Source organism: Tachyglossus aculeatus, chromosome 3, assembly GCF_015852505.1.
Source record: "Tachyglossus aculeatus isolate mTacAcu1 chromosome 3, mTacAcu1.pri, whole genome shotgun sequence".
Lineage (NCBI taxonomy): Eukaryota > Metazoa > Chordata > Mammalia > Monotremata > Tachyglossidae > Tachyglossus > Tachyglossus aculeatus.
The window spans coordinates 107,000,740-107,019,813 of record NC_052068.1 but is presented as its reverse complement, the minus strand read 5'-3'; the positions used below and the strand labels follow the sequence as shown (position 1 = coordinate 107,019,813).

The 19,074-nt window shown below is 46.8% G+C and overlaps 1 protein-coding gene across 1 annotated transcript; it reads right to left on the bottom strand.

Annotated features, from left to right (window-relative positions):
* Nucleotides 1–8,219: 8,219 nt before the first annotated feature.
* LOC119925369 (olfactory receptor 14A16-like) lies at nucleotides 8,220–15,595 on the bottom strand. Its single transcript, XM_038743447.1, has 4 exons — nucleotides 15,575–15,595; nucleotides 15,064–15,222; nucleotides 8,690–8,917; nucleotides 8,220–8,462 (listed from the first exon to the last, which is right to left on the bottom strand). Exons 1-4 carry the CDS (start codon nucleotides 15,593–15,595, stop codon nucleotides 8,220–8,222), a joined length of 651 nt encoding a protein of 216 aa, XP_038599375.1.
* Nucleotides 15,596–19,074: the final 3,479 nt, after the last annotated feature.

Sequence of the window (19,074 nt, the reverse complement as noted above, 5' to 3'; positions counted from 1 at the left end):
CCACTTATCAGCTGTGTGACTTTGGTCAAATCACTTAACTTCTCTGCGCCTCAGTTACCTCATCTGTAAAATAGTGATTAAGACTGTGAGCCCCACGTGGGACAACCTTCATTACCTTGGATTCCCCCCCACCCAGCGCTTAGAACAGTGCTTGGCATATAGAGACTAACAAATACCAACATTATTATTATCATTACTTAAAATGGTGTGAGTAGTAGCCGCATGGCCTAGGGCTGGGAGTTAGAGTACCTCAGTTTTAACCTGACTTTGCCACTGCCTGCAGAGTGATCTCAACAAGTCATTTAACCTACTAATTTCTAAACAGATATGCCAACATTACTTTTTGCTGTTGTACCTAGGTCAAAATGGACTCCTGGCACCTGCCACCCCATCACATTATTAATTTTCTTGAGATTGGCTATAGCTCTTCTCCAGAACCGCTCCCCTCCCCCCAACACTAATAGCAGACTCAGAAGATGCTCAGTTTGGGTTGTTGACTTTGCACCATTCTTCACCTCGTTCACTTCAAGCTTATCCTTTCCTGGCTTACCTCAGCCCTCTCCTCTGTCAGATAAAAATATTTCTCCTCCCTAATTGACACCCATGCCCATCATCCCCGTCAGCTCTTCCGTACGTTCAACTTCCTTCTCAGGCCACCTGTTCCTCCCCCTCCTCCTTCCCTCACCCCCAACGATCTGGCCTCCTACTTCATTAATAAAATTAAATCCATCAGGTCCGACCTCCCCAAAGTCACTCCCCGCTTTCTCCAACCCGCCAGCTCTCAACACTCTCTGCTACTCTCCCATCCTTCCCAGCAGTATCCTCAGAGGAGCTCTCCTCCCTCCTCTCAAGTGCTACTCCGGTCACCTGTGCTTCTAACCCCATTCCCTCTCATCTCATGAAATCTCTCGCTCCGTCCCTTCTCCCCTCCTTAACTTCCATCTTAAACCACTCACTCTCCACTGGTTCCTTCCCCTCTGCCTTCAAACATGCCCATGTCTCTCCCATCCTAAAAAAACCCTCTCTTGACCCCACCTCACCTTCTAGTTATAGCCCCATCTCCCTCCTACCATTCCTTTCCAAACTCCTTGAACGAGTCGAATACATGCGCTGCCTTGAATTCCTCAACACCAACTCTCTCCTCGACCCCTTCAGTCTGGCTTCCGTCCCCTACAATTCACGGAACCTGCCCTCTCAAAGGTCACCAATGACCTCCTGCTTGCCAAACCCAACGGCTCATACTCTATCCTAATCCTCCTCGACCTCTCAGCTGCCTTCGACACTGTGGACCATCCCCTTCTCCTCAACACACTTGGCTTCACCGTCCTCTCCTGGTTCTCCTCTTATCTCTCCAGTCATTCATTCTCAGTCTGTTTTGCAGGCTCCTCCTCCCCCTCCCATCCCCTTACTGTGGGGGTACCCCAAGGTTCAGTTCTTGGTCCCCTTCTGTTCTCGATCTACACGCACTCCCTTGGTGACATCATTCGCTCCCACGGCTTCAACTATCATCTCTACGTGGATGGCACGCAGATCTACATCTCTGCCCCTACTCCCTCCCCCTCCTTCCAGGTTCGCATCACATCCTGCCGTCAGGACATCTCCATCTGGATGTCTGCCCGCTACCTAAAACTCAACATGTCCAAGACTGAACTCCTTGTCTTCCCTCCCAAACCTTGCCCTCTCCCTGGCTTTCCCATCACTGTTGACGGCACTACCATCCTTACCGTCTCGCAAGCCCGCAACCTTGGTGTCATCCTCGACTCCGCTTTCTCATTCACCCCTCACATCCAAGCCGTCACCAAAACCTGCTAGTCTCAGCTCCACAACATTGCCAAGATCTGCCCTTTCCTCTCCATCCATACCGCTACCCTGCTCGTTCAAGTTCTCATCCTATCCCGTCTGGACTACAGCATCGGCCTTCCCTCTGATCTCCCATCCTCGTGTCCCTCCCCACTTCAATCCATACTTCATGCTGCTGCCCGGATTGTCTTTGTCCAGAAACGCTCTGCGCATGTTCCTTCCCTCCTCAAAAATCTCCAATGGCTACCAATCAATCTGCGCATCAGGCAGAAACTCCTCAACCTGGGCCTCAGGGCTGTCCATCACCTCGCCCCCTCCTACCTCACCTCTCTTCTCTCCTTCTACAGCCCACCCCGCACGCTCCACTCCTCTGCCACTAATCTCCTCACCGTACCTCGTTCTCGCCTGTCCCGCCATCGACCAGCAGCCCACGTCATCCACCGGGCCTGGAATGCCCTCCCTCTGCCCATCTGCCAAGCTAGCTCTCTTCCTCCCTTCAAGGTCCTACTGAGAGCCCACCTCCTCCAGGAGGCCTTCCCAGACTGAGCCCCTTCCTTCCTGTCCCCCTCGTCCCCCTCTCCATCCCCCATCTTACCTCCTTCCCTTCCCCACAGCACCTGTATATATGTATATATGTTTGTACATATTTATTACTCTATTTATTTATTTATTTATTTTACTTGTACATATCTATTCTATTTATTTTATTTTGTTAGTATGTTTGGCTGTTTTTCTCTGTCTCCCCCTTTTAGACTGTGAGCCCACTGTTGGGTAGGGACTGTCTCTATATGTTGCCAACTTGTACTTCCCTAGCTCTTAGTACAGTGCTCTGCACACAGTAAGCACTCAATAAATACGATTGATTGATTGATTGATTTACAGGTAATTATTCTTGCCACCTTAAAAATTTTATCACAAGCATGTTTCCTCCAAAATGTCTTCCCTAACTAAGCCTTCATTTCCTCTTCTCTCACTCCCTCCGCATCACCCCTGCACTTGGACTTGTACCCTCATTTCACCCCTCCTCCAACCTAACAGCACTTAGCTGCATATCTGTAATTTGTTTATTTATCTTAACATCCATCTCCCACTCCAGACTTTAAGCTAGTTGTCAGCTGGGAATGTGTCTGTTTATTGATGTATTGTACTCTCCCAAATGATTAGTTCAGTCCATTGCACACAGTAAGTGTTTAATAAATAGGATTTATTGATTAATCAATTTCAATTGATTGGTCTCTCCAGTCCTCAAATATCCCCAGTGGTTGCCCATCCACCTCCACATCGAATAAGAATCCCTTGCTCTCAGCTTTTAAATTCTCGTTCGGCCTGGCCCTTCATATCCTACCTGGCTGATTACACAGTGCAACGCAAGCCACAGGCTTCACTACTACTACTCTAATGCCAACCTACTCATTTTACCTCAATCTTGTGTGCTTCACCTCTGACCACTTGCCTACATCCTTCCCCTAGCCTGGGATTCTTTTCCTGTTCATATTCGGTAGACTATCACTCTCACTATCTTCAAATACTTATGAGAATCACATTGCTTCCAAGAGGTCTTCCCTTTTCAAAAACTCATGTCCCCTACTGAGGACCAGAGGGTGGTCTCTCCCCACATCTTATTGATAACTTGTGTTTCACTCAGCATTTAGCATCGTGTTAGAAATGAGTACTTGATTAACCCCATGCATTTCAGAGGGAGCTCACTGCCCTGGAGTGGGTCCGTGCTTAATTGCTCCTGCTGCTCCTGTAAGACTGCAGGCCATCGATCACATCTTGTGGAGGTTTGCTAATTTTAAAATAATTTTGATTTTAAGCATCATAAATTCCCTCCTGGGGCTGGACTGGTCTGTGACTGGCACAGCCTTGTCCACCGCAAAGTCCAAGAAGCGGGAGCTGCACAAGTCCCAAAGGGTCTCCAGAGTTCAGGCAGGTCACCTGGTTTCATAGATGGGGCAATTCCCTGGGCACAACCAGGGAGGAATTGGTTCTGCCTTCTCCTTAGTCTCAGATTGACCTTGATAACGTGATACCTCAGCACCTTGAAGCCAATCCAGCAGATGCAAGCCTGGCAAAAGTAGGGTAGGGAGGGACAATGACTTCCCTACGATACAGAAAGCTCCTTGGTGTCCGAGATCATGCCTATTAAGTCTATTGTACTTTTCCAGTGCTTAGTACAGTGTTCTGCCTACAGTTAATGTTCAATTCGTCAGACTGATAGATTGATTAATTGCTGAGGACATCCTCCTACAGAAACAGTTTCCAGAGGCAGATCCTCTAGATCACTGTGCCTGTATTTCGAACCCCTCTTCACTGAGAAGTAACCCTTTACATTATCCTTAGCTCTTCTTTCCCATTCAACCCAAATATTCCAATCCATCACTAATTCCCATTGATTCCACTTTCACGACATCGCTACAATCTGCCCATTCTTCTCCATACAAACTGCTACCACATTAATCCAATCATTTATACTACCCCGCCTGGATTAATATATCAACCTCCCTGCTTACCTCCCAGCCTCCTGTCTCTCCCCACTCCAGTCCATACTTTACACTGCTTCTCAGATTAGCTTTCTACAAAAATGTTTAGTCCACGTTTCCCCACTCCTCAAGAAACTCCAATGGTTGTCTATCAACCTCTGCATCAAACAAAAACTCCTCACCATAGGTTTTAAAGCATTCAATCAATCAATCAATCGTATTTATTGAGCGCTTACGGTGTGCAGAGCACTGTACTAAGAGCTAGGGAAGTACAAGTTGGCAACATATAGAGACAGTCCCTACCCAACAGTGGGCTCACAGTCTAAAAGGGGGAGACAGAGAACAAAACCAAACATACTAACAAAATAAAATAAATAGAATAGATATGTACAAGTAAAATAAATAAATAGAGTAATAAATATGTACAAACATATACACATATATACAGGTGCTGTGGGGAAGGGAAGGAGGTAAGATGGGGTGGAGAGGGGGACGAGGCGGAGAGGAAGGAAGGGGCTCAGTCTGGGAAGGCCTCCTGGAGTAGGTAAGCTCTCAGTAGGGCCTTGAAGGGAGGAAGAGAGCTAGCTTGGCGGATGGGCAGAGGGAAGACATTCCAGGCCCTGGGGATGACGTGGGCCGGGGGTCGATGGCGGGACAGGCGAGAACGAGGTTCGGTGAGGAGATTAGCGGCAGAGGAGAGTAAGGTGCGGGGTGGGCTGTAGAAGGAGAGAAGGGAGATGAGGTAGGAGGGGGCGAGGTGATGGAGAGCCTTGAAGCCCAGGGTGAGGAGTTTCTGCCTGATGCACAGATTGATTGGTAGCCATTGGAGATTTTTGAGAAGGGGAGTAACATGCCCAGAGCGTTTCTGGACAAAGACAATCCGGGCAGCAGCAGGAAGTATGGATTGAAGTGGGGAGAGACATGAGGATGGGAGATCAGAGAGAAGGCTGATGCACTAGTCCAGACGGGATAGGATGAGAGCTTGAACGAGCAGGGTACCAGTTTAGATGGGGAGGAAAGGGCGGATCTTGGCAATCGTGCGGAGCTGAGACCGGCAGGGTTTGGTGACGTCTTGGATGTGAGGGGTGAACGAGAGAGCGGAGTCGAGCATGACACCAAGGTTGCGGACTTGTGAGACGGGAAGGATGGTAGTGCCGTCAACAGAGATGGGAAAGCCAGTGAGAGGGCAGGGTTTGGGAGGGAAGACAAGGAGTTCAGTCTTGGACATGTTGAGTTTTAGGTGGCAGACAGACATCCAGATGGAGATGTCCTGAAGGCAGGAGGAGATGCGAGCCTGGAGAGAGGGGGAGAGAGCAGGGGCAGAGATGTAGATCTGGGTGTCAACAGCGTAGAGATGATAGCTGAAGCCGTGGGAGCGAATGATGTCACTAAGGGAGAGAGTGTAAATCGTGAACAGAAGGGGACCAAGCACTGAACCTCGGGGAATCCCCACAGTAAGGGGATGGAAGGGGGAGGAGGAGCCTGCAAAAGAGACTGGGAATGAACGACCGGAGAGATAAGAGGAGAAGCAGGAGAGGATGGAGTCTGTGAAGCCAAGGTCGGATAGCATGTTGAGGAGAAGGAGGTGGTCCACAGTGTCGAAGGCAGCTGAGAGGTGGAGGAGGATTAGGATAGAATATGAGCCGTTGGATTTGGCAAGCAGGAGGTCATTGGTGACCTTCGAGAGGGCAGTTTCCGTGGAATTTAGGGGACGGAAGCCAGAATGGAGGGGGTCGAGGAGAGAGTTGGTGTTGAGTATTGTTGGTATTCATTCACTTTGCCCCCTACAACCAGACTTGGCTACTCTTCTACTACAACCCAGATCATCCACTTTGCTCCCTTAATGTTAACCTTCTCACTGTACCTTGACCTCATCTATCCCACCACCAACCTCTTGCCCATGTCCTACCTCTGGCCTGACATGCCCGTCCTCCTCATATCAGACAGAAAATTACTTTCTCCACGTTCAAAGCCTTATAGAAGGCAAATCACCTCCAAGAGGTCTTCCCTGACTAAGCCCTCCTATCCTCTTCTCCCTTTGCCTTCTATGACACCCTGACGTGCTCCCTTCATTCATTCTGGGATAACAGCAGACAGCATTGTTCTCGGTGTGTGTTGCAGGGCACAGGAGCTCAGCTCAGACTGCGATTTGGAAAGGAGAAAAGGAGGCAGCCAAGAACAAACTGCTCTGGCAACCCGAGGTTGCCCCATGGCAGCAGAGGCTCTCGGTGCTGGAAACCTTTGCACCTGCTGTTGGGGGACACCAGTGTTGTTTCCACAGGAATCAGCCCAAGGCTCCCCTCTTTGTCACGGAGCCTGAACCTGAGGAAGCCAAGGGTAGCATAGAGTAACAGGAAACAGGAAAATACAGGACAACAGTCACACAGTAGAGAAATGACACAGTTGACCTTTTCACAACTGGAAAGACAGCCTGGAGTTGGAAAACTACACTGTAACCTGAAATTGTCAGTAGGACCACGGGGAGGATAGTGGCTGATTTGTGCTAGTGAGGATATCCTCATACTAGAAAATTCAGCACAGAGAGATGTTAAATTACAGGGTCAATTGCAGTGACAGAATAGTTGGTTTATCAATGTCCAGATATGACATTGTGTTCTGAGTTCTAAAACGACCCTGCCCTCAAGGAGGTTTATCGTAACACCAGTAATTAATGATCTGCCATGAGCTCTGTGAGTCAGACCCCAGAAATCATGTTTATCAACTACATTTTATTGTACCCTCCCAAGGTGACTAGTACGTGCTCAGCACACAGTAAGGAATCAATAAATACAATTGAATGATTGATGAATTCTCTGCTGGGCAAGAGCAGTTGGAGCTTCTTAAGTTGAATCATTCCACTAAGATTGTGTGCTACCCGAGGCAAGGGTTTGTGTCCACCGATGCTATTATTCTATACTCTCCCAAGCACTTGGTAAAGTGCTCCTCGCACAGTAAACACTTAATAAGTATCATTGACCGATTAGGAATGGTATTTATTGAGATCCCACTAATTGCAAAGCACAGTATGAATCATTTGGAAAGGTTAACAGAAAGGAGAGATATGTCATCTGCCCACCAGGAATTTACACTCTAAAAACAACAAATAAAAAGATAGCTATTCCAGATTTTCTCACTCCATCTTGTGTCCTGAGAATTGTCTCACCGTTTTTCACCAAACCGTCGATTGGTGCTTCAGACTGACTGCTCCCTCTCCGTTTTAGAGGAAAATAAGGAGAAAAGGGAAGTGGGAGGGAGGCAGTGTAATCAGGGGAAGGAGAGAAGAAAGGAGAATTGAAACGAAGATGTCTCTGACTGTAGTAAGGCATGGAGTGCATAAGAATTGTAGTCTGTGTTTTTCCTGGACCCCACCATGGAGGGTTTATGGCCACTGGTCAAGATTTCAAGCTTCATAATGATAATAATAATTGTGATATCTGTTAAGCACTTACCATATGCCAGCACTGTATTAGATACAATTTTCTGGGTTCAAACACAGTCCTTACCCTACATAGTGTTTCAGTAAAAATGGGAGATGGAATGAGTATTTCATCCCCGTTGTACAGAAAAGGAAAAGGATGCACAGAAAGCTTTACTGACATTTGCAATATCACACTACAGACAGTGACAGACCTAGGACTAGAATTCAGATCATCAGACTCCCAGGCCAATGCTCTTTCCACTAGGTCACCCAGAAAATGCCATTCTGGATAAAAACCATTCTGGATAAAAGACTGTTTAAGTCAGAGCCATGGTCAGGACAATCCGTGGAGAGGAACTTTTACCAGTAGATGGTTTCTCCTTTGGGACATGTTTTGGCCATATCAGCCTTCCAATTGTTGCCTTCATGTCCCGATTCCTCGGGCTGTGCTGCACCACAGCACAGAACACAGACATCAGCGGTTCCAGTGCAGTGGGAGAGTCTTATATTGGCTTTAGTTAGGCAGAGAAGCCAGACGTGAGAAACAGAGTGACGACGAACAGGTGGGGTAGGCAGGTGGAGAAGGCCTTGGAGCTACCCTCCGCCGATGACATCCTCAGCATGGCTGAAAAGATGCGGATGTAGGAGCTCACGATGAGCCCGAAGCAGAAGAAAGCTAAGCAAATGCTGATGGCTAAACTCATATCTTCTGGGCCATAGTCAATGGAATATGCAAGCAACTGGGCACTGTGACAGAAGAACTGGTGGACAGTGTTGGGGCCACAGAGGGAAGGAGAGAAGGTGCTGGCTGTGTATGTGATGGCACACAAACAGCTGCTGAACCAAGGGGCAGCCAACATGCATACATAGGCCCTGTGGGGTATGATGATCTCATAGTGCAGTGGGCAGCAGATTGCAACATAGCGGTCGTGGAACATCACTGTGAGCAGAGCCATCTTTGTTCCAGCGAATAAATTAAGAGGAATACCTCGTAATCCCAGCCCAGCAGAATGATGTAGTTGACATTTGTGAGGGAATTGAAGATGGATTTGGGGACTGTAACAGTGATGCAGCCGAGGTCCAGAATGGACAGGTTCTTGAGGAAGAAGTACATGGGTGTGTGGAAGTGCCAGTCAAGGGTGGTGACGGCAATGATGAGGAGATTCCCCATTATGACTGCCAGATAGAAGAGAAAGAACAGCTCAGTGTGGATCAGCTGCAACTCCCGGATGTCGGAGAATTCCAGGAGGAGGAATTCTGTCACCGTCGTGATATTAGACATGGTCTGGGAGATGTCATGAGCTGCCTGTGAGAGTGAAGAATGGTGCAAAATCAACATCCCAAACTGAGCATCTTCTGAGTCTACTATTAGTGTTGGGGGTTTTCTGGGGACGAGCTATAACTAATCTCAAGAAACTTTGTAATGTGATGGGGTGACAGGGGGCAGGAGTGCATTCTGACCCAGATACAACAGCAAAAAATAATAATTGGCGTATCTGTTAAGCACTTACTTTGTTCAAAACGCAGTTCTAAGTGCGTGGGTAGATACAAGATAAACAGCACCTCACAATCTAAGTAGGAGGGAGAACTGTTCTTAATCCCCGTTTTACAGGTGAGGAAACTGGGGCCCTAAGACTTTAAATGAAATGTTAAGATTACCCAGCAGGCAGGGGGCAGAGTCAGTCCTCTGGCTCCCAGCCTTGTAGTCTTTTCCACTTGGCCATGCAACTACTGCAGTGATACTCCTACTCACACCATCTTCTAAATCCCTACTAAATCACACCTCTTCCAAGTAGCTTTCATTATGCTCTCATTTCCCCACGTTATTGACCTTCTGTTCTATTTCGTCTATACACTTGAATCAGTACCCTTTGAAAATGTTTTTGCTCACTCCATCCACAGACACACAGCACTTATGTCCATGTCTTTATTTGCTGCCAATTCCACTATTTGTAATTTATTTTAATGCCTGGCTCCCCAACTTGTATGTTAGCTCCTTTTTACTTTAATAGCAGTTGTTAAGCAATTACTATATGTGCCAAGCGCTGTTCTAAGCGCTGGGGTAGATACAAGGTAATCAGTTTGTTCCACGTGGGGCTCACAGTTTTAATCCCCGTTTTTACAGATGAGGAAACTGAGGCACAGAGAAGTTAAGTGACCTGCCAAAAGTCACAAAGCTGACAAGTAGCAGAGCTCCTTGAGTGCAGTGGTCATATGCGCTCTAATTTTGCAAGCACTTAGTACAGTGTTCTGCTCGTACTCAATGCTCATTAATATCTTTTCTTTATTGATTGATCTAAGCCTTAGGGTCTGTATCCTTTCAGAAGTTTGATATTCACCCCACTCCCAGTCGCACAGCACTTCGTCCATAGCCTTATACTATGCTGCTTCCCCTATCTGCAATTTATTTTAACGCTTGTCTCTCTTAGTAGTCTGTAAGCCCCTTAAAGGAAGGGATCACTGTCTACCAGCCCTATTGTATTCTGTTCTTCCCAGTGCTTAGTACAGTGCTTTGAACCAAAAAACACTTCATAAATACAATTGATTTAAATATGATTCCAGGTAGAATCCAGATATATTTCCATGCCAGTGCATCAGCAGGTATTCACTGCATCCTCCCACAAGGTCATCCATTGGCTTTACAGAGCTCAATCACGTTGCCTCCTCCTACCTTACCCTCCCAATTTTCTACTGCTATCCAACCAGCACATTTCAATCCTCTAATGTCACCCTAATCATTGCACCTCAATCTCATTTACCTCACTCCCGAACTCTCACCCACATCATACCTCTGACCTGGAGTGCTCTTGCTCTTCATATCTGACAGAGGATCATCCTCCCCTTCAAGGTCTTATCACAAGCATTTAATCTCCAAAAGGTCTTCCCTAACTAACCCTTCATTTCCTCTTCTCCCACTCCCTCTGCATCACCAATGCACTGGGATTTGTATCCTCTCTTCACCTCCCCATCTTCCCCCCAGCACTTATGTACATATCTGTAATTCATTTATTTCTATTAATGTCTGTCTCCCTCTCCAGACTGTAAGCTCGTTGTGGGTTGGGGATGTGTCTATTTATTGCTATATTGTACTCTTCTAAATGATTAGTAAAGTTCTTTGCACATAGTAAACGTTTAAGAAATATGATTGATCGATTGATTAATTCCTCTAAAATCTCCAGTGGTTGACGATTCACCTCCACAACGAATAGAAATGGCCCTGCTCTCAGCTTTTAAATTCTCAATCGGCCAGGCCTTCATATCTTCCTGGCTGATTACCCACTACAACCCAGGCCACATGCATCACTACTCTAATGCCAACCTACTTTTCGTACCTTGATCTTCTCTACCTCACCTCTGACCACTTGCCTAAGCCCTGCCTCTAGCTTGGGACTCTTTCCCTGTTCATGTCTGGCAGTCTATCTCCCTATCTTCAAAGCCTTAAAAGAATCACATTTTTTTTTCTAAGAGGTCTTTCCCTCTCAATCCCTAATTTCCCCTGCTGAGATCTAGAGGGTGGTCTCTCCCCCACATCGTATGGATAACTTGTGTTTAGCTCAGCATTTAGCATCGTGTTTGGAGTGAATTCTTGAACAACCCCATCCATTTCAGGAGGAACCCACTGACCTGGGGTGTGTTTGTGCTTAGTTGCCCCTGTTGCTCTCATCATCCTGTCGGTCTGTAGGCGATCGATTGAATCTTGTGAAGCTTATCTAACTGTAAAATAATTTTGATTTAAGCACCATAGATTCTCACCTGGGGCTGGACTGTTCTGTGACTGGCACAGCCTTGTCCACCATAAAGTCCCAGAAGTGCGAGCTGTACAATTCACAAAGGTTTTCTAGAGTTTAGGCCCGAACCAATGGGGCAGGCCATCTGGTTTCAGAGATGGGGCAATTGTGTCCTCCCAGGGCACAACAAGGGAGGAATTGGTTCTGGCTTCTCCTCAGTCTCAGAATGACCATGATAACGCAATATGTCAGCACCTGGAAGCCAACTCAACAGACACAAGCCTGGCAAAAGCATGGCAAGTAGGAGCTATGACTTCCCTAATATACTGAAAGCCCCTTGGGGTCAGGGATTATATCTACTAACTCTGTTGTACTCTTCCAGTGCTTAGTTCAGTGTTCTGCCCACAGTAAATGGTCGAATAGTAGGTTTGGTGGATCGATGAATTGATTTATGAGGGCATCCTACTACACAAACAGTTTTTAGATGCAGATCCTCTCTCGATCACTGTGCCTGTATTTCGAACCCCTCTTCACTGATAAATAAACCTTGGTTTTATCCTTGACTCCTCTTTCTCTCATTCAAACCAAATATTCCAATACATCACTAAATCCTGTCGATTCCATCTTCACGACATAGCTAAAATCTGCCCTTCCCTCCCCATCCAAACTACTACGACATTAATCCAATCACTTCTCCTAACCCGCCTTGATTACTATGTCAGCCCCCTTCCTGACCTCCCGGCCTCCTGCCTCTCCCCACTACAGTTCATACTTTACTCTGCTGCTCAGATCATTTTTCTACAAAAATGTTTAGTCCATGTTTCCTCACTCCTCAAGAAACTCCACTGGTCACTTATCCACCTCTGCATCAAACAAAACTCCTCCTCATAGGTTTTAAAGCACTCAATTACTATACCCCTCCTACCTGACTTTGCTACTCTCCTACTACAACCCAGCCCACTCACTTCCCTCCTTTAATGTTAACCGTCTCACTGTACCTTGACCTCATCTATCCCACCACCAACATCTTGCCCATGTCCTACCTCTGGCCTGACATGCCCGTCCTCCTCATATCAGACACAAAAGTACTCTCTGCACTTTCGAAGACTTATTGAAGGCATATCTCCTCCAGGAGGTCTTCCCTGACTAAGCTCTCCTTTCCTCTTCTTGCTTTCCCTTCTATGATACCCTGATTGCTCCCTTCATTCATCCCGGGATAACAGCAGACAGCGTGGTTCTCGGTGAGTGCTGCAGGACACAGTAGCTGAACTCAGACTGTGGTTTGGAAAGGAGAAAATGAGGGAGCAGGGAACAAACTGCTGTGGCAACCCGAAGATGCCCCAAGGCAGCAGAGGCTTTCGTTGTTGGACTCTTGACACTTGGGGTGGGCGGACACCAGTGTTGTCTCCACAGGAAACAGCCCAAGGCTCCCCTCTTTGTCACGGAGCTTGAACCTGAGGAAGCCATGCGTAGCACAGAGTATCAAGAAACAGATACATACAGGACAACAACAGTCACACAATAGAGAAATGACACAGTCGTCCTTTTCATACCTGGACAGAAAGACTGGAGTTGGAAAACCACATTGTAACATGAAATTCTCAGCAGTGCCATGGGGAGGATAGTGGCTGATTTGAGTTATTCAGGATATGGTCATACTAGTAAATTCAGCACAGAGAGATGGTAAATTTTAGGGTCGAATGAAGTGAGAAGAATAGTTGGGTTTATCAATGTCCAGATAGGACAATGTGTTCTCAGTTCATAAACAAGGAGCTCCTCAAGGAGCTCAATCTTACCACCAGTAATTAATAAACCACCATGAGTTCTGTGAGTCAGACCCCAGAGATCATGTTTACCAACTATATTTTATTGTACCCTCCCAAGTGACTAGTAAGTGCTCAGCACACAGTAAGCAGTCAGTAAATACCATTGAATGATTGATCAAATCTCTTCTGGGTAAGAGCAGTTGGAGCTTCATGATTTGGTTCATTCTACTAAGACTGTGAGCTATCCGAGGCAAGGAATTGTGTCTACCGATGCGATTATACTGTACTCTCCCAAGTACATGGCAAAGTGCACCTCACACAGTAAGCACTTAATGAATACCATTGATTGATTGGGAATGTTATTTATTGAGGTCCCACTAGGTGCAATGCACAGTATGAAGCATTTGGAAAGGTAAACAGAAAGTAGAGCTATGTCATCTGCCCACCAGGAGTTTACACTCCAACAACAACAAACAGAAAGATAGCTATTTCAGATTTTCTCACTCCATCTTGTGTCCTGAGAATTGTCTCACCGTTTTTCACCAAACCCTCGATTTGTGCTTCAGACTGACTGCTCCCTCTCCGTTTTAGAGGAAAATAAGGAGAAGAGAGAAGTGGGAGAGAGGCAGTGTAGTCAGGGGAAGGAGAGAAGAAAGGAGAAGTGAAACGAAGATGTCTCTCACTGTAGTAAGGCATGCAGTGCGTAAGAATTGTAGTCTGTGTTTTTCCTGGACCCCAGCATGGAGGGTTTATGGCCACTGGTCAGGATTTCTAGCTTCATAATGGTAAAAATAATCGTGATATCTGTTTAGCACTTACCCTATGCCAGCACTGTATTAGATATAGTTTGTTGGGTTCAAACTCAGTCCTTACCCTACACAGGCTCTAAGTCTACATAGGAGAGAAAATGGGCATTTCATCCCCATTGTACAGAAAAGGAAACAGAGGCACAGAATGTTTTAGTGACTTTTCCAATTTCACTCTACAGACAGTGGCAGACCCAGGACTAGAATCCCGGTAGTTTGACTCCCAGGCCACTGCACTTTCCACTTGGTCACACAGACACTGCTGAGGTAAAATCATTCTGGAGTGAAGACTGGTTAGATCATAGCCATGGTCAGGGCAGTCTGTAAATAAGGACCTTTTATCCGATAGACACTTCCTCATTTGTGAGATGTTTTGGCCATAGCAGCCTTCCCATTGCTGCCTTAATGTCCCAGTTCCTCAGGCTGTAGATGAGGGGACGAAGGGTAGGTGGGGCACGACAGCATAGACACAGACACCAGCAGGTCCAGTGCAGAGGGAGAGTCTGATATTGGCTTTAGGTAGGCAGATGTGCCAAACGTGATGAACAGAGCAACGAAGACCAGGTTGGTTATGCAGGTGGAGAAGGCCTTAGAACAACCCTCTGCCGATGGCATCCTCAGCATGGCTGAGAAGATGCAGACATAGGAGCCCACGACGAGCACGAGGCAGAAGAAAACTAAGCAGATGCTGATGGCTAAACTCATATCATCTGGGGCAAAGTCAGTGGAACATGCAAGTCTTAGCAACTGGGGACCATCGCAGAAGAACTAGTGGACAGTGCTGGGGCCACAGAAGGATAGAGAGAAGATGCTGGCTGTGTACATGATGGCATTCAAACAGCTGCTGTTTGATGCAACCAGCATGCGTAAACAGGTCCCGTGGGGCATGATGATCTCATAGTGTGGGGGCAGCAGATGGCGACATAAGCGGTTGTGGGACATCACCTTGAGTACTGCCATCTCTGTTCCAGCGAATAAAAATAGGAGAAATGCCTGGGCAGCGCAGCCCAGAAGAAAGATGGAGTTGACATTCGTGAGGGAATTGAATATGGATTTGGGGACTGCGACGGAGATGTATGCGAGGTCAAAGATGGGCAGGTTCTTGAGGAACAAGTACATGGGGGTGTGGAACTTCCGGTCAAGGGTGTTTACAGCAATGATGAAGAGATTCACCATCACGGCTGCCAGATAGACCGGAAGGAACAGCGCAGTGTGGATCAGCTAAAATTCCAGGATGTCGGAGAATCCCAGGAGGAGGAATTCTGTCACCATCGTGATATTAGACATGGTCTGGGGATATATTTATGTCCATATGTTTATTTACAGCCACTTCAAATGTTTTTAATTTATTTTAATTCCTGTCTCCCCAACTAGTATTTTAGCTCCTTTTTAAAATCGTATCTGTTATGCGATTATTATGTGCTAGGCACTGTTCTAAGCTCTGGGGTAGATGCAAGGAAATCAGGTTGTCCCTCGTGGGGCTCACAGTTTTAATCCACCCGTTTACAGATGAGGTAACTGAGGCACAGATAAGTCGTGACACCTAAAGTCTCAAAACTGACAAGTGGCAGACCTCCTTGAGGGCAGTGGCCATGTTGTGCTGTAGTTTTACAAGCACATAGTACAGTGCTCTGCACGTAGTACGTGCTCAATACGTATCATTTATTTATTGATTGTTCTAAGCATTAGGGTCTGTATCCTTTAAGAACCTTTTTATTGACCCCACCCCAGTCGCACTGCACTTTGTCCACAGCCTTATACTCTGCTGCTTCCCCTATCCGTAATTTCTTTTAATGATTGTCTCTCCAACTAGTCTATAAACGCATCAAGAGAAGGGATCATATCTACCTACTATTTTCTGTTGCCAAAGTGTACTTTCCAAGTGCTTAGTACAAGGCTCTACACAGAGTAAGCGCTCGATGAATACAATTAAATGAATGAATGAACCTACTCTATTTTACAGTGCTCTTCCCAGTGCTTAGTACAGTGCTTTGCACTAAAAAGCGTTTAATAAAAACAATTGATTGATATATGATTCCAGGTATAATCCAGATATATTTCCAGGACAGTGAGTCAGCAGGTATTCACTGCACCCTCCCACAAGATCGTTCATTGCCCATTATTGACAGGGATCATGGTAAAGACTAGACCTCCTCTCAAAATCTACACCTTCCACCAGTGCTTCTGACTAGATCTTCTACCATTCACTTCCCAGTGGCTTCCTCCACGTTGCTTGTAAACATGCTAACGTATTACGTATCTTAAAAAACCCTCTTTGTCCCCACAACTCACACCTGATATTGTCTTATGTTCTGCCTACTAATCCTCTCCAAACCCCTTGAGCAAGTTGTCTGCTTCTTCTCCTCCAATTCTGTCCTTGATTCACGCCAATCTGGTTGATTTCCCCTTTGCTCCACTGAAACTGCCTACCAGTGATCTCCTTTTGCCAAACTCAAAGGCCTCCACCCTAATCATCCTTGTCCTCTCAGCTGCCTTCAACACTGTAGGCCACCAATTCTGGTGGAAACATCATCCAACATCGACTTCACTAACACTGTCCTTTTCTAGTATTATGCTCCTTTCTAGTTTCTTTCACAGTTGCGTCGGCCTCCTACCCTATAAATGTTGGAGGCCCTCAAGGATCGGTTCTAGATCCCCTTTAACTATCCGGATACACCCACTCCCTTGGACAATTCATTCGCTCCCATGACTTCAACTATTTTCTCTGCGTGGCTGATTCTTCACCTCTGACTGTCTCCTCAGCCGTCTCATATTTACTCTTGCCTTCAACACATTTCTATTTCGATTTTCTGTTGTCATCTCAAAGTTAACAAGCTCAAAACAGAACTCCTCGTCTTCTGCCCCAGACCTTGTCCTCCCGCTGCCTTTAGGATCGTTCAACACAACACCACTTTCTTACAAATATGTACCCTTGCCATTATCATCGACATCTCTCTCATTTAACCCTCATATTCAATATGTCACCAAATCCAGTTGGTTGTACCTTCACAACACCACTGAAACCCATCCTTAACTCTCAATCCAAATTGCTGCTATGTTGATTCAAGCACTTGTCGCCCTGACCATGGATCTGACTTAACCAGTCTTCACTCCAGAATGGTTCTACCACAGCATTGTCTGGGGTTTCTACTGGTAAGAGCACTTGCCTGGGATTCAGAGAACTTGGTTTCTCGTCCTGGGCCTGCCACTGTCGATAGTGTGACATTGGGAAAGTCAGCAAACCTTTCTGTGCCTCCGTTTACTTATCTTTAAAATGGGGATAAAATATGCACTCTCTCCAACTTTGACTGAGAGGCTATGTGGGGTAAGCACTGTGTTTGAACATCATCATCATCAATCGTATTTATTGAGCGCTTACTATGTGCAGAGCGCTGTACTAAGCGCTTGGGAAGTACAAATTGGCAACATATAGAGACAGTCCCTACCCAACAGAAGGCTCACAGTCTAAAAGGGGGAGACAGAGAACAACACCAAACATACTAACATAATAAAATAAATAGAATAGATATGTACAAATAAAATAAATAAATAAATAAATAGAGTAATAAATATGTACAAACATATATACATATATACAGGTGCTGTGGGGAAGGGAAGGAGGTAAAATGGGGGGATGGAGAGGGGGACAAGGGGGAGAGGAAGGAAGGGACTCAGTCTGGGAAGGCCTCCTGGAGGAGGTGAGCTCTCAGTAAGGCCTTGAAGGGAGGAAGAGAGCTAGCTTGGCGGATGGGCAGAGGGAGGGCATTCCAGGCGCGGGGGATGACGTGGGCCGGGGGTCGATGGCGGGACAGGCGAGAACGAGGTACGGTGAGGAGATTAGCGGCAGAGGAGCGGAGGGTGCGGGGTGGGTTGTAGAAGGAGAGAAGGGAGGTGAGGTAGGAGGGGGCGAGGTGATGGAGAGCCTTGAAGCCCAGAGTGAGGAGTTTCTGCCTGATGTGCAGATTGGTTGGTAGCCACTGGAGATTTTTGAGGAGGAAAGTAACATGCCCAGAGCGTTTCTGGACAAAGACAATCCGGGCAGCGGCATGAAGTATGGATTAAAGTGGGGAGAGACACGAGGATGGGAGATCAGAGAGAGGGCTGATGCAGTAGTCCAGGCGGGATATGATGAGAGCTTGAACGATCAGGGTAGCGGTATGGATGGAGAGGAAAGGGCGGATCTGGGCAATGTTGCGGAGCTGAGACCGGCAGGTTTTGGTCACGGCTTGAATGTGAGGGGTGAATGAGAGAGCAGAGTCGAGGATGACACCAAGGTTGCGGGATTGTGAGACGGGAAGGATGGTAGTGCCGTCAACAGAGATGGGAAAGTCAGGGAGAGGGCAAGGTTTGGGAGGGAAAACAAGGAGTTCAGTCTTCAACATGTTGAGCTTTAGTTGGCGGGCAGACATCCAAATGGAGATGTCCTGAAGGCAGGAGGAGATGCGAGCCTGGAGAGAGGGGGAGAGAGCAGGGGCAGAGATGTAGATCTGGGTGTCATCAGCGTAGAGATGATAGTTGAAGCCGTGGGAGCGAATGAGGTCACCAAGGGAGTGCGTGTAGATCGAGAACAGAAGGGGACCAAACACTGAACCTTGGGGAACCCCCACAGTAAGAGGATGGGAGGGGGAGGAGGAGCCTGCAAAAGAGACTGAGAAAGAACGACCGGAGAGGTAAGAGGAGAACCAGAAGAGGACGGAGACTGTGAAGCCAAGGTCAGATAGCGTGTTTAGGAGAAGGGGGTGGTCCACAGTGTCAAAGGCAGCTGAGAGGTCGAGGAGGATTAGGACAGAGTATGAGCCGTTGGATTAGTTGTTGAACCCAACAAGCGATATCTAATACAGTGCATGGCATATGGTAAGTACTTAACAGATATCACTTTTATTATTATCATTATGAACCTTGAAATGTTGACCAGTGGCCATGAACCCTCCACTGAGGGGTCCAAGAAAAGCACAGACTACAATTCTTATGCACTCCAAGCCTTACTACAGTGAGAGACATCGTTGTTTCCCTTCTCCTTTCTTCTCTCCTTCTCCTGCTGTTGGGTTAACGAAATAGTTCTTCAGTTAACCA